The 22,596-nt window shown below is 44.7% G+C and overlaps 1 protein-coding gene across 2 annotated transcripts in view; it reads left to right on the forward strand.

The window, feature by feature from the left end:
- Nucleotides 1–3,904: 3,904 nt before the first annotated feature.
- Nucleotides 3,905–22,596, forward strand: part of RHOBTB2 (Rho related BTB domain containing 2) — a 57,567-nt gene continuing 38,875 nt past the window's right edge. Inside the window, exons 1-2 of one of the 2 annotated variants that reach the window (XM_060684892.2) lie at nt 3,905–4,016; nt 17,707–17,785. In XM_060684892.2, the coding sequence (XP_060540875.1) occupies nt 17,730–17,785 (56 nt within the window). In that variant the 5' untranslated portion in view covers nt 3,905–4,016; nt 17,707–17,729. Of the gene's footprint in view, nt 4,017–8,650; nt 8,727–17,706; nt 17,786–22,596 lie in introns of those variants that run through there. The other variant, XM_087875899.1, reaches the window with a different exon arrangement.

The raw sequence follows: 22,596 nt of genomic DNA on the forward strand, positions 1-22,596 counted from the left end.
ATCACTACCAGCTCTTCCACGTCCCTAGTCCCTTAGAGGGATGGTTTGCTTTTAGTTCCCACTGAGTCACGGTCACCTTTCCTTTGCTGTTTCCCCATCTTTCCCAGGGCGTAATTACATACCTTTGCATCCCGAGCACCTGTGTGCCTGAATACAAAACAATCAGTACTAGACTCAGCCAGGGTGTGCATTTATAATCCCCTGGTTTATTATGGAGGTGGCCGTGACTTGAGGATTCAATGGGCAAAAAAAGAGGGAGAAAAGATAAGATGAGGCAAAACAAGACAGCACAGGCCCACCAGCTTATGACTCTTTTATTTATAAAGAGTTGGAAGGAACTTGCCAGATTGCTAGAGAACCAATCACCCACCCCCATCAGCCTTTCTCTGTCCATTAGGCCAGTTGTAAAGGGTGAGTGTGTTAGAAAGCAACGAGGGGTCGGAGAAGAACACTCACTCCCCGCCTGCCTTTATTTTTGATGCTAGTAACTTTTGCTAGCAACAAAGCGGACGCGGTGGCTCAGTGGCTAAGATGCTGAGCTGGTCGATCAAAAGGTCGGCAGTTCAACAGTTCGAATCCCTAGTGCCGCGTAACAGGGGGAGCTCCCATTACTTGTCCCAGCTTCTGCCAACCTAGTAGTTCGAAAGCACGTAAAAAGTGCAAGTAGAAAAATAGGGACCACCTTTGGTGGGAAGGTAACAGCATTCCGTGCGCCTTTGGCATTGAGTCATGCTGGCCACATGACCACGGAAACATCTTCGGACAGCGCTGGCTCTTCGACTTTGAAACGGAGATGAGCACCATCCCCTAGAGTCGGGAACGACTAGCACATATGTGCGAGGGGAACCTTTAACTTTTACCATACCTTTATTTGGCGGAGTGGGACAACTCACTGTGGTCAACTCACCAAAGGACAATTCACTGCTGCCAACTCGCTGCAGTCACGGCTGATTCGCTGTGGCCAACTTGCCCCTGATGACTTGCTGCGGCCAACTTCCATGAGACAACTTGCTGCAGGACAATTTAACACGAGATAACTACAGAAATTTTTATATATCCTGTTTCCCTGAAAATAAGACCTATCCCAAAAATAAGACCTAGCATATTTTATGTGTGCACCTAATATAAGCCCTACCCCCAAAATAAGCCCTAGAGTACACTTTTCTCGTGTTAAATTGCCCCACAGCAAGTTGGCGTCAGCGAGTTGTCCTAGACCAGTGATGGCTAACCTTTTCCAGACCGAGTGCCCAAAGCATGCCCAAATCCCCAAATGCAATGTGCGCATGGCCCCCGCACATGCACCCTATCCCCACATGTGTCCTGCCCCCCAGAATGCATGGCAGAGACCCAAAAACCAGCTGGCTGGCGGGAGGCACAGATGCATGCGCAGCAGAGCTGACCTGGGGTGACGGCTCGTGTCCCATCAGAGAGGGCTCTGCGTGCCACCTCTGGCCCAGTTCGCCATCATGGTCCTAGACCCCTGATGGCGAACCTATGGCACGCATGCCACAGGTGGTACTTGTAGCCATATTGGTTGGCATGCGAGCTCAGCACCTTCTGAGCCCACCAGAAGTAGGGAAAGGCCTCGAGGGCCTCGGTGGGTAGTGGGGAAGGCCTGTTTTTCTCTGTCCCCAGCCTCCAGAGCCTTTCTAAGAGTCTGGGGAGGGCAAAAACGGCCTTCCCCACCCCCCGGAGGCCCTCCAGAGGCTGGAAACAACCTGTTTGCCAACTTCCAGTGGGATCGGAAGGCCCATTTCTTTTGCTCTCCCCAGCCTCCAGAGCCTTTCTAGGAGTCTAGGAAGGCCATTTCCGCCCTCCCCACACTCCTAGAAAAGCTCTGGAGGCTGTGGAGAGCAAAAAAACGGGCCTACCATGCCATCACATGCCAGGAGCATGGGGAGCGTTGGGGGGGGTCACACATGCATGCGTGGGGGCAGAGCACATAGAATTATGGGTGTGGTCACACACGCACATGACCCCCCCACCCTTGGCACGCGATGGCAAAAAGGTTAGCCGTCACTGTCCTAGACTCTTCATTTGATGCTTCAAGGAAATACGGAACCAAATGCATGGTAAACATGGGCGGTCTGAAATGAAACATTTGACAGAAGGAGCAAATTCAGCCTCTTGCACTAAGATGTCGCTCTGCTTACCTGCTGAAGCTTTGCACCATATTACTATCAGTATCTTAGCTAGACAGGGGCTAAATCAGGCTTGTCCAAATTCCCCAGCCAAAGTCATTGGCTGAGATGGGCGTCTATAGAAATGGAATCAATGAAGAAAGGACTAATTACTCTTTCCCTCTTTTGTGTGGCAGTTCCCCTGGTTACTGATTTGCGAGAGTAATTCAAGATGCTCCCAGGCACTGCTTCTTGTCTGCACCACAGTCCCCAGCACACAAATTCTCCTCTCTGTTGATATTTCAACAGCATGACACTAAATCACAACTAAAATACTACCTTGGCCTCTGCTGTTCCCTGGCTCTGTCGCAGCTAAAGAGTCACTAAGGTCATATGCATAACAGAATAATAGAGTCGGAAGGGACTTTGGAGGTCTTCTAGTCCGACCCCCTGCGCAGGCAGGAAACCCTATACCAGTGGTGGCTAACTTTTTGCCGTCGGGTGCCAAAAGCAGGGGGAGCGCAAAAGGGTCGCACACGTATGTGCCCACACCCATAATTCAATGCCCCCCATGCTCCAACCCCCCTGCGCATGCATGCGCAACCCCCCCACACACACACACACCGTTTTGGGCCTAGCAGGCCTCCCTGAAGCCCATTTCCAGACTTTTCGTAGTCCCCCTTTTTCATCCCCCTCAGGCTCCAGAGGCTTTCTTGGAGCCTGGGGAGGGCGAAAACAGACTCCCCTGTCCCCTAGAGGCCTTCCGGAAATGGCCCGTTTCCCGACTTCCATTGGGCCCGGCAGGTCCGGTTTTCACCCTCCACAGGCTCCAGAAGCTTTCTTGGAGCCTAGGGAGGGCAAAAACAGCCTCCCCCCCACCCCAAGGCCCTCTGTAGGCCAAAAACGCCCTCCTAGAGCCTCCGCGGGAGCCCTGTTTTTGGCCTACCACACCCCCCCCACGTCACATTATTGCCCTCCCCAACCCCCAGGAACATTCTGTAGGCCTCCCAATCCCTCTGCGCATCCCATTTTTGCGAAAAACAGGCCCATTTTTCCAAAGTGGAACACGCAGAGGGTTCGGGAGGCCTGCAGAGTGCTCCTGGGGGCTGGGGAGGGCAAAAACTTTTTTTTCTTGTTTACCTCTTCAAAATCTTGGTGTGTCTTATACTCCGGTATGTCTTATAGTCCGAAAAATACGGTACCTGTAAACCTTGTGCTAAGAAAGGATAAAAATTCCTGCACCAAGAGGAGGAAAAATTGTATATTACAGCTGTGCACATGATGTACGTAAGAACATTTCCCAAATAAAGACTTGGCCAAAAATGCAAAATATGGGGAGAATTGCATTATTTTTTGCATCTTTCATTTGAGACCAAGAACGCCTTGACAAGTGTTGCCTGTTCAGCTTCGCGCGCCCGTCGGCGAGCACGAGAAATAAATGCTTTAATGTTAACAGAAATACCCAGGAAGCTGCATTCAAACATTACAACCTAACAAAGTGTAACATTGTTCCTCATGTTTCTGCCTAACCTTGAATCTTGACTGCCGTCGCCTATTCAGACAGCCGGGCAGGTTGTAAACACATGTGTAGTCCTATTAGTGGAAAATTCCTTTCTATTGAGCATAAGCCACAACTGTGGTTGAACAGGTTTTAGTTCCCAGCCGTTTTTTTTTTTTCTCCCTTCCCGTCTCCTGGGAAAAAAAAAAATTCTCAGCCCTATGGCATCTGCTCAGATCACATGGGTAAGTAGAGTACTTATAAATTACGCTAACCTGCTCACACCAGTTAGAACTTCTAAGATCTTCCATCCAGTCGCTTGGGCCTCCGGTTCACTGAGACAGATCCAGACGAGAGGAAGAGGCATTGTCCGTGTGCCTCGGAGCTCTGCTGTAGAGGTAACACCTATGGCTTTCGCAGCAAATCTCTTGGGGTTTCCCCTTGTAGAAAACAGAAATGGCCAGAATTATTGCTACCTGAGGCGTGCTTTTTTGTGCATGTGTGTGTGTGTATGCATGGGAAACGTTGCGGCGCACAATTTGAAGCAACGTCAAGCAAGAATCCTGGAAACGGGCTCGGAACAGCTGCATTGCAAATACCTTCCTCCGTTGGAGGGGTGCAGTTGTCATGCTGTTGGGAACGATGGGAGCTGTAGTCCGGGAGGTCTGGAAGACCTTGGCCTATGGGTAAAAGGTAAAAAGGTTCCCCTCGCACATATGTGCTAGTCGTTCCCGACTCTAGGGGGCGGTGCTTATCTCCGTTTCAAAGCCGAAGAGCCAGCACTGTCCGAAGACGTCTCCGTGGTCATGTGGCCAGCATGACTTCACTTCCCCACCAAAGGTGGTCCCTATTTTTCTACTTGCCTTTTTTACGTGCTTTCGAACTGCTAGGTTGGCAGAAGTTGGGACAAGTAACGGGAGCTCCCCCCGTTACGCAGCTCTAGGGATTCGAACCGCTGAACTGCCGACCTTTCGATTGACAAACTCAGCATCTTAGCCACTGAGCCACCATGTCCCTTTTATGGCCCATGGGAGACCGTTTTAAATTTTGGATATTTCCCAACAGATGCTAACCCTCATAAAGAAAATTGCATATTTTTTTTTCCCTGTGACTGTTTCTGTTGCAAAGTTTCAGGAATTCGGTTTTCTGCTTCAGCTAGAAGCTGGATTAAATGATCTGTCACTCATTCTATTATTGTCTTCCTAAACTTTATAATTTGTTCCAGTTTATCCTTACTATGTTCTCTATGTTGTCCAGGAACAAGGTAGTGAATTATTCCCCCATACAGTTAGTCGTCGACTTATATCCACAATTGGGGCTGGAATTTCCGTTGATAAGCAATCCACTGCACCTGATTTTATGACATTTTTTGCTGCAGTTGTTAAGCAAATCACTGCAGTCGTTAAGTGAATCGTGTGGTTATTAAGTGAATCCAGTCCTTCCCTCCTCCTCATTGACTTTCCTTATTGGAAGCTGGCTGGGAGGGTCCCAAATGGTGATCATGTGACCCCAGGATGCTGTAACCATCATAAATACATGCCAGGTGTAAAGCACCTGGATTTTGATCATGTGACCATGGGAATGCTGTGATGGTCATAAGCGCGAGGACTGGTTATAACTCACTTTCTTCAGTGTCGTTGTAACTTTGAACAGTCACTAAACAAATGGTTTGTAACAGGGATGAAATGCTCCCGGTTCGGACCGGATCGCCCAATCCTGTAGCGATGGAGGCGGGTGGTTCGGAGAACAGGTAGCAAAAATCCTTGCCCTCCCCCCGCCCCCCCATTGCCCAGCTGAGCCGCGCAATCATCAGAGGCTTTTTTTATTATTTTTAAAAGCAATTTTTCTACAACCTCTTTGGCCAAAAAAAATGCTTTTAAAAGTTAAAAAAAAGCCTCTGATGCTCACAAGGCTCAGCTGGGATCATCAGAGGCTTTTAAAAGCATTTTTTCTACAACCTCTTCGGCCGAAGAGGTTATAGAAAAAATGTTTTTAAAGGGAAGAAAAGCCTCTGCCGATCAGGCAAGTCAGCTGGGATCGTCAGAGGCTTTAAAAGCATTTTTTTTACAGAAAAAAATATTTACAGAAAAAATATTTCTACATTTTTTGCAGAAAAAATGGTTTTAAAAGTAAAAAAAAAAAAAGTTGGCCACCTCCACTCAGTCATATTACCCTCACCACCACCAAGCCATGCCCACAGAACCAGTAGTAACAAATTTTACATTTCATCACTGGTTTGTAAGTCTAGGACTAGCTGTACGGTTAATAAACAAGGCACCAATATAGGCGCCTAATGTCAAATTAATAACCTATTGTCCTGTTTGAACAATAGGCCATTAATTTAGACAATGGGATCAAAATTCTATTCTGTTCTTATTTATTCATTCATTTACTGTCCATTTTTCTGCAATCCAAAGACTCTTGTCAGCTTACACAGAATATAATATAATAATATGTTTCATATTATATGTAAGCCTTATTGCTTACAACATTTTACTGTTGATTGCTTTGGATGAAAAGTTCTTTGTTATGGATAAAAAGGCCATGATTTCAATGTTTGTAAAGAGATGAAATAGAATCTATCTCACGCTGTTGCATAACTTACCTGTTAGACATAATGTAAATATTTTTTTTTAAAAAAAAATTGGCTTAATATTTGGCTTTTGTATGAATCTCTTGGCATCTGATTGAATCTATTGTGCTAATTTAATAAACCGTGGCTTAACATTTGTTTAATGAAGAAGGCCTTGGTCTAAGACAGTGAGTCTTAGTCAGTGAGGTAATTGGTAGGTTTAATTTCTGAGCAATCTTCAAAGCTGATCTCTTTAGAAATGCTGGACTACAATGACCATTGTCCCCAGCTCTCAAGGTGACTCACATCTTTGGAAAGTGCTCTCTCAGGTACACTAAGGTCTACTACAGGGGTCTCCAACCTTGGCAACTTTAAGACTTGTGGATTTCAACTCCCAGAGTTCACAGTTGAACTGCGAGTTGAAGTCCACAAGTCTTAAAGTTGCCAAGGTTGGAGACCCCTGGTCTACTAGATCTGCTTCTCTTTGACCAAGCAGCCACCAGCTTTAGGCTGCAATTCTCAGAACTAGCCACAGAGACTTAGAAATTTGACAATTGCTGTCTCAGCTCATTTAGAGAATATCAGGTTACAGCCAATTCCATAAAGCACCACCACGATCCATGGTGTCCCTATTGTAGCCTTCCTAGCTGGAGGTCCAGATTGTTGGCTGACTACAGTCATATTTCAAAATACGTAGACAAATCTGCAAAAGTATGAAATCCTGCAAAGTTCTTATGTAATGATCAAGAAGGCCGCCATGTTAAATAGAAGCAATATCCCATAGGACGGACCCTCACAACTCTAAGATTTGTGGACTTCAACTCCCAGAATTCTGGTGGTTGAAGTCCACAAGTCTTAAAGTTGCCCAAGATTGGACATCCTTGCTATAGGACAGTGATGGCTAACCTTTTTGCCATCGCGTGCCAAGAGTGGGGGGTGGGGGTCGCATGCGTGTGTGCCCACACCCATAATTCTATGTGCCCTGCCCCCACGCATGCACGTGTGACCCCCCCCCACACTCCCCATGCTCCTGGCACGTGATGGCACGGTAGGCCCGTTTTTTGCTCTCCCCAGCCTCCAAAGCCTTTCTAGGAGTGTGGGGAGGGCAAAAATGGCCTTCCTAGACTCCTAGAAAGGCTCTGGAGGCTGGGGAGAGCAAAAAATGGGCCTTCTGGTCCCACTGGAAGTTGGCAAATGGGCTGTTTCCGGCCTCTGGAGGGCCTCCAGGAGGTGGGGAAGACCGTTTTTGCCCTCCCCAGACTCCTAGAAAGGCTCTGGAGGCTGGGGAGAGCAAACAATGGGCCTTCTGGTCCCACCGGAAGTTGGCAAATAGGCTGTTTCTGGCCACTGGGGGGCCTCCAGGGGGTGGGGAAGACCGTTTTTGCCCTCCCCAGACTCCTAGAAAGGCTCTGGAGGCTGGGGAGAGAGAAAAACGAGGCCTTCCAGAGGCAGGAAACAGCCTATTTCCCTACTTCTGGTGGGCTCAGAAGGTGCTGAGCTCGCGTGCCAACCAATATGGCTATGCGTGCCACCTGTGGCATGCGTGCCATAGGTTCGCCATCACGGCTATAGGAGAAATAAGTGTCCCTCAGGTTCGTTTCTGAAGCAGCCACAGTACCTCTTCGATGGCTACATTTCCAGAGTAAAATGGCTTCCTTCCTTCTTCCCAAAGAGTTCTAGTGTCTCTAAACTTATCAGATGTTTTTGGTTGTGAACAAGAGGGCAACTGCAGCGGCGTAAAACCAAGAGACAAGAAGGCACAAACAAATATGATGCAAAGACTGAGAAAGGATTGCTCAACAAAACGCACTTCTAGTAATTCTATTTCCCCAGGGCCTTAGACATCCCATGCTGAATTGTTTACAGTTGCCAGAAAGGACTGGATATAATAAACTGTAATTAGTCTTTTTCAAGCCCACAATTCTGGGCTGATATCCCAGGCGCTGAAAACTCTGACTGCATAAAATTATGCCAAGTCATAAGACCTGAGCGCTCTTCTAATACCAGGGAGTAGAGAAGATAATTCTGTAGAAACACACAGCCTCCAACCGGCATCAAATCAGCTGTTGGGAAGAGCCATGCTCGTTTTGTAATCTGTAGAAGCTGGTGTTGTTTCGAGAGATCTCTTTTGCCCTCCTCATCTCACTCTTGCCACATCAGGTAGTCGCCAGGAATTTTAGACTCTCTTTTTCCTCTTGCCAAACTATCCGTGGCACCTTAGAGCTACCACTCAGTTGGTCAAGTCTTGCTGTCTGACTCAACCATCAGCGTGGAAAAACAAAGTCGACTTAGGAGACTGAAAAAAGTTTCCATTTGGTTGCAATGTTTATTTATATGTCCCAAGATGCTGAGCATTCCATGCTGGAAATAACTTTCTGATGAAAATTCATATCAGGAAGACTGGATGTCTCCAACCCAAGTCTTTTGCAAGCTTTTGGAATAGAACATCCAGTCTAAGGAAGTTGTGCTGTTCTCTGAGCTTAGTCGCTTGTTTGCAGATGTTTCTCTATCTGAATAGGTCACATCTTCAGTGCTGGTGAGTGTGGGGTTTGTTCCTTATGTCTACACAGTGGCTTGCTCTGCCAGTATTGGTGGGGTGTGGCTTCATTTTAGTAGTGCCTTGATTATTTTCTATGATAGTTTGTCTGGTGTTAATCCCTGCTTCTCTGGGTATTGGTTGCTGGAGAAAATCCGTTCTGTTTGCTGTTTCTTTCTTAGCTTTTTTTTTATTATCTCTTTTGAATGACGTGTAAATGTTGTTTAACTTTATGTGTCTATTGATGGCTGAAGTTCTATGCCAGCACTTCATGAAGATACTTTCCAAGGAAAGATTGAGATTAAAAACAGCCACCAACGAAGTTTAAGAACAGGCTGAAAGACAGCACAGCTGTATATGTCAGAGACAAGGAGAGTGCAACCATGGGGTTAATAATAATTCCTACCTGTATATCAGGACATAGATCAAAGTCAAGCAAAAGTGATTTACTCCAGAATTTCTGAGCAACATCTCCAAGAACCCCTTTGCCCAGGCTACTTAGGGAAAATGTTAACTGAGATTTTGAACATCTGTAGGAGACAAAGTTAATGTCACTTTCTGGCTAAGAAAAAAATCAGGGTCTTTTTCCAGAGTTTATTGAAATATCCTTTGAAAAAAGAAAGTGATCTCTAATTACTTTATCACGTACAATCAGGTAATTCCCCTTTTACTTACCTGTTTCATGTGAGGTCAGGTTATGGAAGGCTTTGTTGAGAGACATGTTCTAGAACAGGAATCTCCAACCTTGGCAATTTTAAGACTTGTGGACTTCAACTCCCAGAGTTCCTCAGCCAGCTTCACTAACCCTAACCCTAACTATTTAGGACAGGGGTCTCCAACCTTGGCAATTTTAAGACTTGTGGACTTCAACTCCCAGAGTTCCTCAGCCAGCTTCGCTAACCCTAAACCTAACTATTTAGGACAGGGGTCTCCAACCTTGGCAACTTTAAGACTTGAACTTCAACTCCCAGAGTTGAAGTCCACAAGTCTAGGAACTCTGGGAGTTGAAGTCCACAAGTCTTAAAGTTGCCAAGGTTGGAGACCCCTGTACCTAGCAGGTATTAAGTGCTGAGTAAGAGGCTGGTTGGTCAAAGTATACTAATTTGCATAACTCTTCCATCATTCTTTGCTGTTTCAAATCAAATACGTTTACAATTTTTTAAAAAAGAGATTCTTCCCTGCTCTAGGATAACTTGCAGCATATTATATATACCAAATACTTCCCATAAATAACGAATATTAAAAGAGCTTATTAAAGAGAAAAAAATGAGAAAGGAAATCCAATTATTATTCTCTTTGGAATTAGATGAAGAAACAGAAAGAAGAGTGGCTGTCTTAGAACTCACAGGGATACAGATATTTCTTAAAGTCAAGCTGTGATTTAAAAAAAAAAAGAAAAAAAAGCTTTTAGTTTATCTGCAGTGCAGTATTCGCCACGGGGGAAAAAATGTGGAGGGGAAAAAGAAAAAGAAATGAGGCCATTGATAACACTTAACTTCTTTATGAATGCAAGGTGAAAATGAATGCATGGCAAGCCACTTGAAAAAAATGAAAAGTGCGAAGTATTGTGGTAATATGATCCTATTTTTATGCAACTCTCCTTGCTAATAAAGGAGCAAAGAGAGAAAACAGCAGGAAGCCAGTGAGAAACAATGAAGATGTTGCTATTAAAAGCAATCCCGTGTCCCTACAGAACATTTTTTCCCAGTTTTTTTTTTTTTAATGTAGCACCGGGAACTCTTAATACTGTATGAGGCTGTGAATATTGTATGAAGCTCTGGTACAGTGGGAAGCCAGACCTATAACAATTTCATGCCAATTGCTACAGCCCTCAGCCGATATTCCACATCTGCTTTCTTTCATACGTGCTTTGAAATCAGGGATGATGGCTGAAAAGCTGCACTGTAGGGTTAGAGTATGGCCTACGGGTTAAAAACAGGGGTGAAATTCAGCAGGTTCTGACAGGTTCTGGAGAACCGGTAGCGGAAATTTGGAGTAGTTCGGAGAACCGGCAAATACCACCTCTGGCTGGCCCCAAAGTGGGGTGGGAATGAGGATTTTGCAGTTTCCTTCCCCCAGGAGTGGGGAGGGAATGGGGATTTTGCAATATCCTTCCCCTGGAGTGGGGTGGGAATGGAGATTTTGCAATATCCTTCCCCCAGGAGTGGGGAGGATGTGGGGATTTTGCAGTATCCTTCCCCCAGGAATGGGGAGGGAATAGGGATTTTGCAGTATCCTTCCCCAGGAGTGGGGTGGGAATGGAGATTTTGCAGTATCCTTCCCCTGCCACACCCACAAAGCCACGCCCACAAAGCCACACAGTAGTGGGTTTCAATTTCGGCCGCTTCCGGTTCACTCATGTGTGCGTGTGATGCTTCTGCACCTATGCAGAGACATCCGGGCAGGTGGGCGGAGCCTCCCACTGCCACCGCTACCAGTTCGCCTGATCCAGGGAGAACCGGTAGTAACCCACCACACGACGCCCACCAAGCCACGCCCACAGAACCGGTAGTAAAAAAATTTGAATTCCACCACTGGTTAAAAACCATATGGTAAATGATTGAGGGAACTAGGTATTTCGAGTCTAAGGAAGAGAAGGACTAGGGGTGACATGATAGTCATTGTCCAGCAGTTGAGCTGCTGTCACAGAGAAGAGAGGGGTGACCAGGGGTGAAATCCATCAGGTTCTGGAGAACCGGTAGCGGAAATTTTGAGTAGTTCAGAGAACCAGCAAATACCACCTCTGGCTGACCCCAGAGTGAGGTGGGAATGGAGATTTTGCAATATCCTTCCTCTGGAGTGGGATGGGAATGGAGATTTTGCAGTATTCTTCCCCTGCTACGCCCACCAAGCCACGCCCACAGTTCCTAATCTGGAGAAGTCTTTTGAGTTTTGTTAACACAGATTAAGTTGTGGTATAAAACCAGGCACTGAATTCATTAGAATCTAAGATCCGGCATTAATCCTGCACGATTTCCACTTTGATAACTCAGAAGCAAAATGTGAAGAGGGGAATCACCAATGTCTAGATCAGTGTTTCCCAATATTAGCAACCTTAAGATTTGTGGACTTCGGCTCCCAGAATTCCCAGCCCGAATTCCCCTGCTGGCTGGGCAACTCTGGGAGTTGAAGTCCTAATACCTTCAAGGTTGAAAAACACAGCTGTACGTGGCCATTGAATCCTTTCCTATTCAGACGTGCTCACAGAGAGTCTATTAAAGGGTGAAATCTGATGGCAAAATTATGTTGGCTGGGAACCATGAGGGGCAGGTTCCGTTTGGAGAAGATTAACGGCCTATTTTTCCTCTCTTGTTAAAGAGACTTTGTTTCTTGCTTCATATTTTAAATACGTCCCTCAGTTTTGGTGCTGATAGGAGTACATCACATGTTGAGGTTCTCCTTCCATCTCCAATCTGAAAAGAGATAAAGTTGTTCCTAAACATTAAAGCTGATCAGTCATTAAAATACTGAAGTAGGATCCTAGGCAAGGATTCCTTTTTTAAAAAAAAAAACCCTCCAAATTATGTAACTGTGTTGAGCTAGGGCAATGCAGAAAACTGAGAAGAACAAATACAGTGGCATTTCTGGATTATATAATCAGTGTTATTTCAGGTGCCCTGTATTTTGAGATATGCTTATAAGGTGTTGTGACTCCGACCTCTGAGCCGTCTTATCGGAGGGAGAAGACTCCAAAGGTGAAGGAGAGGAGTTGGCCAGGCCTCCCTCTCCAGGACCCTCCTCTCTGGCAATGCCTCAGGTGTCTCCCGAGGGAGAAGAGATTGGCCAGGAGCCAGGTATCTCCGAACAGTCTCAGTCGGACAGTGACGGAGATAAGTCTTGGCTGGATCCACGCCAGCGTCGGAGAGACAAGCGCACGCAGCAGAAAAGGAGGCGTGCCAGAGATTAATCTGAGTCACTGGACCACACCCCACAGGGGATAAAAGGGAGTGTGGTGGCCATTCAGGCTCTGTGACAGACAAAACTAAACAACTAGCGAGTCGCATTGTATCTCTGAAACTACGTTATCTGCCTGCCTTGGATTTAATATGGACTGGACTTGACAATTCTTTGACTTTATGTATTTGTTTTGGTTTATCTGACAGAGGAGAAACACCTCCCTCTGTGAGTAAAGTTCTTGGCAAGCAGCTACTGGGTTGCTGCCAATCCTGTTATCGAAGGAATTTATTGTCTGCAAGTTTTATTTAACCCCTGGCTGACTGTTTGTATGCGTGTGTGAGACGGGGACAGAACATAAGGAATTAAAGGTGTATTTGCGCTTGACAACTAGAGATCATTATCAAGTTCAATGTTTCTGTGGCTTGAGTGGTGACCCTCAAATTATTTCTTTCCCTGATGCTGGCTGCAGTTCATCTTATATTCTTAGCCACAGATTATATCAACCAAGCAAACATGTAAATAAATCCCATGATATAATCTTCTTTAGCCTCAGATTTGTGGAGTGAATGTGAACATTAACAGGGTTATTGAGCTGCTGTTCCCTACGTCCGTGTCATTTTCTTTCCTCAAAAAAACTCTAAAAGGAGGTCCCCAGAAGTCCTCAGAAGGTAGCCTAGTCCACACAGACTTGCTTAAACTTATACAGTGGCAGTCTATCTAGACCAGATCTTCTAGATTGGTAAAGGACACCCAGTCCTGATAGTCAATTTTATTTTATATTGGCCAAGTGTGATTGGACACACAAGGAATTTGTCTTGGTGCATATGCTCTCAATGTACATAAAAGAAAAGATTCGTTCGTCAAGAATCATAAGGTACAACACTTAATGATAGTCATAGGGTACAAATAAGCAATCGGGAAACAATCAATATCAATATAAATCGTAAAGATACAAGCAACAAAGTTACAGTCATATGGTCATAAGTGGATGGGAACGATAAGAAGATTAATAGTAGTGCAGATTTAGTGAATAGTTTGACAGTATTGAGGAAATTATTTATTTAGCAGAGTGATGGCATTTGGGAGAAAAATGTCCTTGTGTCTAGTTGTTCTGGTGTGCAGTGCTCTATAGCGTCATTTTGAAGGTAGGAATTGAAACAGTTTATGTCCAGGATGCGAGGGGTCTGTAACTATTTTCACAGCCCTCTTTTTGACTCGTGCAGTATACAGGTCCTCAATGGAAGGCAGGTTGGTAGCCATTGTTTTTTCTGCAGTTTTGTTCCACTTTATTGTTCTGCTTTAGGAATTGATACAACACTCGCCTTATTTTCTTTAAGAGCTTTGTGCAAACTCTGTGGAACTGCCAACCAAGCAAACCTACTGGGATTTCAAGCACCAGTCCTCTATTTCAGGGGTCTCCAACCTTGGCAACTTTAAGACTTGTGGACTTCAATTCCCAGAGCAAGCCTGACTGAGGAACTCTGGGAGTTGAAGTCCCCAAGTCTTAAAGTTGCCAAGGTTGGAGACCCCTGCTCTATTGCTTCGAAATCTCCAATTTGAAAAGAAGAGAAACCTTTTCAAATAGACGTAGAAAGGCCTGCAATCTCAACCTGTCCATCAAACGCAAAAGAGAGAAAGAGAGAGAGAGAGAGAGCAAAGAAGCTGCAGAGTGGAAGTTGCCTGAGGCAAAGTTGCTCTCAGATCATTTCCTTTACATGGGATCAACCTTTTCCTCCTTCGCTTTACAAGAGTAAGGAATCCAATCTTAGAATACAATCTAAGTAAGAGCCGAGGTGGCGCAGTGGTTAGAGTGCAGTACTGCAGCTACTTCAGCTGACTGCTAGTTCAGCAGATCAGCGGATCAAATCTCACCGGCTCAAGGTTGACTCAGCCTTCCATCCTTCCGAGGTGGGTAAAATGAGGACCCAGATTGTTGGGGACAATATGCTATTTAGTATACTGTCTTTGGTGTAAGCCACCCAGAGTCCTCGGAGAGTGGGCGGCATAGAAATATGACTAATAAAATAAATAAATAAAATCTATATCTCCATTGGGCTGTTTGGAGGGAGTCTAGGACAACTCGCTGCAGCCAATCCAACATGGCCAACTCGCCGTGGCCAGCTGACTGTGGCCAACCTGCCACAGACAACTTGCCATGGTCAACTCGCCATGGGACAACTTGCCATGACCAACTTGCCGCGGCGTAACTCACTGTGGAACAAGAGTTAGACTGAGATCAAAGAAATGGTGGAATAGAATCATTAAGGAAAGAATGCAAAAGGAGGGACCAAAGGAAATGCGAATGACAAAAATTAAAATAATTTGTTGAATTTCTTTCAATAATTACATTGAATGGTTGAATTGTCCTGCGGCATGTTGGCTGTGATGAGTTGTCCCGTTCCGTGTTTGGAGGGGTTGATCCTCACAAGGATTTCCCCAACTGAGATTTTTGAATTGCGGATGTTGTCCTCAAGTTGTCAACTTTGTTGGAAGATTTTAAGGATAAGAGGCTTAAGTTATCTTCAAGTCTCCAACTTTGGAGAAGAAACCCCTGAGGTTGGTGCGGGAAGAGTTGGTACATTCCAATTCTTTAATTAGTTAGTTAGTTAGTTAGTTAGTTAGTTAGTTAGTTAGTTAGTTAGTTAGACTCTGCCTAACTAACTTGCTCCAACTGATAAACCTGCTTGAATGAGCAGCAAAAGGTCTCAAACTAACAAGAAAACAAGTCCAGTTGTCACGACTCAAACTTCAGACAAGTTTACCTGGAGGACTGAGAATCTTCATTGACTCAAATATCTTAACTTCTGCCTCTTGCAATTTTAGTTTTGGTAAGCTTTTCCGTGCAGACGTTTTGCAGTTGGAGAAAGCCCTATCTGTACATTTGTTGGCACGTAAATCAAAGTTCCTTAAAAATTAAGCACCAGCCCCTTTCAAAATTCTATTCCAGGAATTGCTCAAAGCTTAGCCAAATAAAAGGATTTAAAAAAAAAAAGCCAACGATCTTCAAAATGGAAACCTTGGATGATGTCAACCACTGCTCCTCTCTATCAGGTATGGAGGGGGACTCATCTGACAGTCATCCCTAGTGCTGGTTGGCTTAGAAACGGTTGCCAGGACAACTGGAGAGGTGAAGAAGAAAATCTTGTGCTATCCTATGACAGATCACTTGGAAAGCAAGCTTTAGTTTGATTTTGAAATTTATACCTCTTCCTTTGCTTCAGTGGCAATTCAGTGGCAATCCTTCCAAACTTATTTCTTGTTTCCTGATTGCTTCGCGTACCCTATGACTGTCATTAAGTGTTGTACCTTATGATTCTTGATGAACGTATCTTTTCTTTTATGTACACTGAGAGTGTATGCACCAAGACAAATTCCTTGTGTGTCCAATCACACTTGGCCAATAAAAAAAATCTATTCTATTCTATTCTATTCTATTCTATTCTATTCTATTCTATTCTATTCTATTCTATTCTATTCTATTCTATTCTATTCTATCTTATCCTATCCTATTCTATTCTATTCTTTCATTTTCAACATCTAGAGTCAAAATCTTACCAGATTGAGAACTCTGTTTTCTGCATCTAGAATATGTGAACGATTCCCTCTTTCTCTCGCATATAATATCAAGACTGAGTTGCCTTATCCCATCTCTGCTGGGAACCCACATCCTTAGTACATTCTATCACAAAGACTTTTAATTGCACAGTTGTGGCCAACTTGATTGTGGGGGGCACACACCTATGGCCTTTCTGAAACAGTTTATAAACTCAAGTAAGTTAAATAAATATTTATCATGGATAAATTCCATCCTGGTTAGGAATACTGTGGAATACTGTTGTCAGAATGGTTTTCAAAAGCACCAGGATTGGAAGACAAGTTTGTTGTTGTTGTTCATTGTGAAGTCATGCCCGACCCATCGCGATCCCATGGACAACGTTCCTCCAGGCCTTTCTTTCCTCTACCATCCTCTGGAGTCCATTTAAGCTCACGCTGACTGCTTCAGTGACCCAATCCAGCCATCTCATTCTCTGCTGTCCTCTTCTTCTTTTGCCCTCAATCGTTCCCAGCATTAGGCTCTTCTCCAGGGAGTCCTTCCTTCTCATTAGGTGGCCAAAGTATTTGAGTTTCCTCTTCAGGATCTGGCCTTCTAATGAGCAGTCAGGGTTGATCTCCTCTAGGACTGACTGGTTGGATCGCCTTGCAGCCCAAGGGACTCGCAGGAGTCTTCTCCAGCACCAGAGTTCAAAGGCCTCCATTCTTTGGCGCTCAGCCTTCCTTATGGTCCGACTTTCACAGCCATACATTGCAACTGGGAAAACCATCGCCTTGACTATACACCGATAGAGATTGCTAACATTGTAGATCACAAAGCTTTGTTTGAGTATTTGAGCTTAGAAGCAAAGGAAGGTTGGGCCTGGATGAGTAATCAATAGGAGACACCAGAACTGTAGGATAGGTTAAAAAAATACATCCTGAAAGAAGATACGGTAATAGTAAACCACTTCTGACTTGCTTTCAAGAAAACGGCACGGATGTTTCCATGAAGTAACCGTTGAGTCTACTAGCTCAGCCGTTTTACAGCCTTACTATAAAGAGTCTTGAGTGACTTCTCTCTCTGTGTGTGTGCCAATTACCAATTTGTTTTAATAATAGGCTTTTTCATCCACCGTTCACTGGATGCAGAACTGGCTGAGAAGTTAGCACTTTTGGAAAAGTAGAGGAGGAAGCTAGGTTTTTGTTCATGCAAATTAAGCATTGGGCGGAAATCTGTGTTTGGAAACTCAGCAAGTCGTTGGCTGGCTTTACCATCACCTCTCATGCCGGTGTCTCATTTAGGAGCATATCACACACACACAGTTTGTTCGCCTTATTTATTTACTTCTCTCAAATACCGGAGAAAGGCAGAAAGCTGAGACTGGCAGGAAACGATCCAAATGGATTTGAGTTCTTTGCCATCCCACTGGCAAAATCAGAGACTCCTCAGGTTGTACAGGGAAAGAAATTGCACCTTCCAGAGGCTGAACACAGGTAGAGATTAGTAGGCATCTGTTCATATCATCTGTATGTGTTCTTCTATTTTCAGATTCTTGAGGAGACGAAGAAGAGATGGCAGCCAGAGACAAAAGTGCTGACAAGCGAAAAACTAAGATGAATCGTACATTGTGAGTAGATGCAATACTTTTCGTTCTCTTCGCCTTGTTATTAAGCTCAGCTAAAAGATGGTCCACATTTGGGTTAAAAAACCTAATCCTTCCCCTTTTATAATCTCGTTCCACAAAGTACAGGTAGTCCTCGGCTTACGACCACAGTTAACCCCAAAACTTCTGTTACTAAGTGAAACATTTGTTAAGTGAGCTTTCCCTCCATTTTGCAACTTTTCTTGCCATGTTGTTAAGATAATAACTCGGGGGTGAAATCCAGCAGGTTCTGACAGGTTCTGGAGAACCGGTAGCGGAAATTTTGAGCAGTTCGGAGAACCGGCAAATGTCACCTCTGGCTGGCCCCAGAGTGGGGTGGGAATAGGGATTTTGCAGTATCCTTCCCCTGGAGTGGGGAGGGAATGGGGATTTTGCAGTATCCTTCCCCTGCCACGCCCACCAAGCCACACCCACAGGACTGGTAGTAAAAAAAATTGGATTTCACCACTGAAATAACTGCAGTGGTTAGCAACAGGTGAATCCAACTTCCCCATTGACCTGGCTTGTGAGGAGGTTACAAAAGGGGAACACATGATCCTGGGACGTTGCAATCATCATAGATATGATGAAGGACTAAGAGTCAGTATCTATGAGTCAGTTGTCATGTGTGTGACTTCTGACCACGTGACTGTGGGGAATGCTGCAATCATCATAAATGTGAAAAATGGTCAAAAGTCGCTTTCTCCGTGCCGCTGTAACTTCGAACAATCACTGAATGAACTGGTGTTTTTATTTATTTATTTATTTATATGCCGCCCTTCTCCGGAGACTCAGGGCGGTTTACAATGTGTTAAGCAATAGCCTTCATACTTTTGTATATATTTATACAAAGTCAGCTTATTGCTCCCACAAACCTTGGTAGTACTAGGGTTTAAGGCACCCTGTTATTAAGCTGCTTAAGACCAGCTGCCTGCAATTACTGCAGGGTTCGAATCTCGCCAAGGCTCAAGGTTGACTCAGCCTTCCATCCTTTCTAAGGTAGGTGAAATGAGGACCCAGTTTGTGGGGGCAATAAGCTGACTTTGTATAAATATACAAAAGGATGAAGGCTATTGCTGAGCACATTGTAAGCCGCCCTGAGTCTTCGGAGAAGGGTGGCATATAAATCAAATTAAAAAAAAAAAAAAAAACAACCGGGTCCTCATTTTACCCACCTTAGAAAGGATGGAAGGCTGAATCAACCTTGAGCCTGGTGAGATTCGAACTTACAGTAATTGCAGACAGCTGGTGTTAATCACAATGCTATCAGTCTGCTGAGCCACCAGGCCCCTTGACAGTTGTAAGTCAAGGACAACCTGTATATGATGATAGATTCAAAACTGATCCAAAAGCACCAATATATTACAAGTGCTTCTCCATTGACTCCCACAAAATAAAAATTTCTACAACGGGAGCCTAAATTAGAAAAAAGTCTTATTTGGGTTCTCTATCCTCTTAAGACTCAGATGACCAAGGAAGCAAAGAGTTGGCTTTCCTGTACCTCTTTCCTTCCATCTAGTGGCCATCCAGATTTCTGCAGTCCAGTATGTTAGCATGACATTTAGAAAGACATTGAAAAGTATCAATCAATCAACCAATCACTTTATTGTCATTGTACGTGTATACACAGTATACCCATACAACGAAATTCACTTAACACCCAAAGACCAGGTCCAACACACATAACAATCCCCAAACACACTCCCACCCACCACAAACTCCCCACCCCTAAACCACCCAAACATCCACACAACAGACCAAGTAATGCTGTCCAACAGCTCACCGATGGTGGCCCTTTAGTTCATGGTTGAGTACAATTATAGCTCTGGGATAAAAACTATTCAGAAAATGTGGGGTCCGAGTTCTAATTGTTCTGTATCTTCTGCCAGAAGGCAACAGTCCAAAAAGATTGTAAGCAGGATGGGAAGAGTCTCTGAGAATATTATGCAACTTTCTCAAACAGCGAGATTCGAAGATGTCGTCCAGGGCTGGTAGCTGGAGTCTAAATAAGTTTGCTAAATAAGTTTGCTTGATGCCTAAGCTTCCACATGGAATATTCTGGGTGTTTTGTAAACAGCAGTCTTCAAACTGTTTAACTAAGCAATCAGTTAAGTTTTATCCCTACCAACCAGAGGTGGTATTCACTCACTTACTTTCCCTACTGATTCGCAAATGTGAGCACCCGCCCACTTCCATGCATGTGCCCAGCCTAAAAAACAATGCCTAAATAGGACGGCATAGAGCTGGGGTGGGTGGGCTGGCCACCCACCCCATGATTTCCACTACCGGTTCGTCTGAATGGATCCGAACCATCTGAATACCACCTCTGCTACCAACAATCCCGTGAGCGAGTTAGGCTGAGATGGACTGACCTCCCCAAGGCCAGTGAGTGAGCTTTGGGTTCAAGGAAGTGATCGATCTGGTTCTCTCCAGCCATAGTCCAACTCTGTGCCTTCCTCCATGATTGATTCGCTTCCAGTTCTCCCTGTGGATGCTACAGTCCAAAATAGAAGGAGCCAGTTGGGGGGGGAAATTGTAGAATAGAATAGAATAGAATAGAATAGAATAGAATAGAATAGAATAGAATAGAATAGAATAGAATAGAATAGGAGTTGGAAGGGACCTTGGAGGTCTTCTAGTCCAACCCCCTGCCCAGGCAGGAAACCCTACACCACTTCAGACAAATGGTTATCCAATATCTTCTTAAAAACTTCCAGTGTTGGAGCATTCACAACTTCTGGAGGCAAGTTGTTCCACTGATTAATTGTTCTCCCTGTCAGGAAATTTCTCCTTAGTTCTAAGTTGCTTCTCTCCTTGATTAGTTTCCACCCATTGCTTCTTGTCTTACTCTCAGGTGCTTTGGAGAATAGCTTGACTCCCTCTTCTTTGTGGCAACCCCTGAGATATTGGAACACTGCTATCATGTCTCCCCTAGTCCTTCTCTTCATCAAACTAGACATACCCAGTTCCTGCAACCGTTCTTCATATGTTTTAGCCTCCAGTCCCCTAATCCTCTTTGTTGCTCTTCTCTGCACTCTCTCTAGAGTCTCAACATCTTTTTTACATTGTGGTGACCAAAACAGAATGCAATATTCCAAGTGTGGCCTTACCAAGGCATTATAAAGTGGTATTAACACTTCACGTGATCTTGATTCTATCCCTCAGTTTACCTTCTGGCCAAGCCAGCTCTTAGTCCTTCATAAATAAAATTTGAACTTTGCGCCTAAAGGATGACTCAGATTGCCTGTTACATCACTCACAAGTGTCTTGATAACGCACATCAAGCTCTCCAGACATTTATTGAATTTAGTTGAGTCTTTTTATGGTTCCTTACAAGCAACCAGATTACTGCCCTTGGAGATAACCGGAAGAGGTCATTAAAACTTAGGAAAGTTTGCTGGTAACTATTTATAGCTGCTAATGACAAAACAGATCTATAGCGATGGGATCAAAATAGTAGACAGCAGGTTATAAATATATGTTTGTCCGTGTTGAATATTCCCTTGTAGACTATTGTGCTAGAACTCAAGATTTCCTGAAAAAAATTCTGACTACCAGGCATAAGAGTGCTAAGAAACAGGGGTGAAATCCAGCAGGTTCTAACAGGTTCTGGAGAACTGGTAGCGGAAATTTTGAGCAGTTCAGAGAACCGGCAAATACCACCTCTGGCTGGCCTCAGAGCGGGGTGGGAATGGAGATTTTGCAGTATTCTTCCCTCAGGAGTTGGGAGGGAATGGGGATTTTGCAGTATCCTTCCCCTGGAGTGGGGTGGGAATGGAGATTTTGCAGTATCCTTCCCCTGCCACGCCCACCAAGCCACACCACGCCCACCAAGCCACACCCACAGAACCGGTAGTAAAAAAAAAATTGGATTTCACCACTGCTAAGAAACCATTGTTGGTTTTGAGGTAGACATCTCTTGCCTTATTTTGGGAAACGTGTGAATAAAACCCGCCTTACTTCACAGAAGAGATGCAGAATTCTGCAGGCGCGTACGCGAAGTAAATCGAATTCGTCTTTATTTGTTAGTTGAGAAAATATACCCTGCCTTTCAGTCTGTGGTCAGGGACACTATGCAGCTATAAAAATAGCTAATGCATCAGAACCAACAATAATGAAACAAATTAAGAGAGAAACGGGATAAAAATGGAGCTATTTGAAGTCAATAATTAATTTGATAAATTAAAGCTGACTGTCGCTTACAAGACTGTCAATTTTTTTTAATCATAATTCAAAAAGATTCTACTGCATAGGCCCGTGATGGCAAACCTATGGCACGCATGTCACAGGTGGCACACGGAGCCATGTCACCTGGCACGCCAGCTCAGCCTCTCTAGGAGTCTCTGGAGGCTGGGGACAACAAAAAATGTCACTTCCTGTCAACCGGAAGTTGGGAAACGGGCCGTTTTGGGCCTCCAAGGGGGTGGGGAAGGCTGTTTTTGCCCTCCCCAGATGCATAGAGAGGATCTGGAGCCAGGTGAGAAAGAAAAACGGGCCTACCGGGCCATTGTGTGCCAGGAGCGGGGAGCAGGGAGGGGGTGTCATGCATGCATGTGCAGGGCGGGGCGTATAGAATTATGGGTGTGGGCACGTGCACGCTCACGAACCTCCCCCGCCCCCCCCTTCCTGGCACACGATGGCAAAAAGGTTAGCCATCACTGGCATAGGGTATGCCAGAATTTGGGAGAGGAAATATTTCATAACCAGGTCCTCTTGCCCAGTTATCTACCCGCCCAGCGTCAGAACATGGCAAGGTGGCACTGACTAGTCTCACCCATCATCGTCACACCCTATTC

The sequence above is a fragment of the Pantherophis guttatus genome, chromosome 9, assembly GCF_059756535.1.
Source record: "Pantherophis guttatus breed Tessera chromosome 9, ASM5975653v1, whole genome shotgun sequence".
Lineage (NCBI taxonomy): Eukaryota > Metazoa > Chordata > Lepidosauria > Squamata > Colubridae > Pantherophis > Pantherophis guttatus.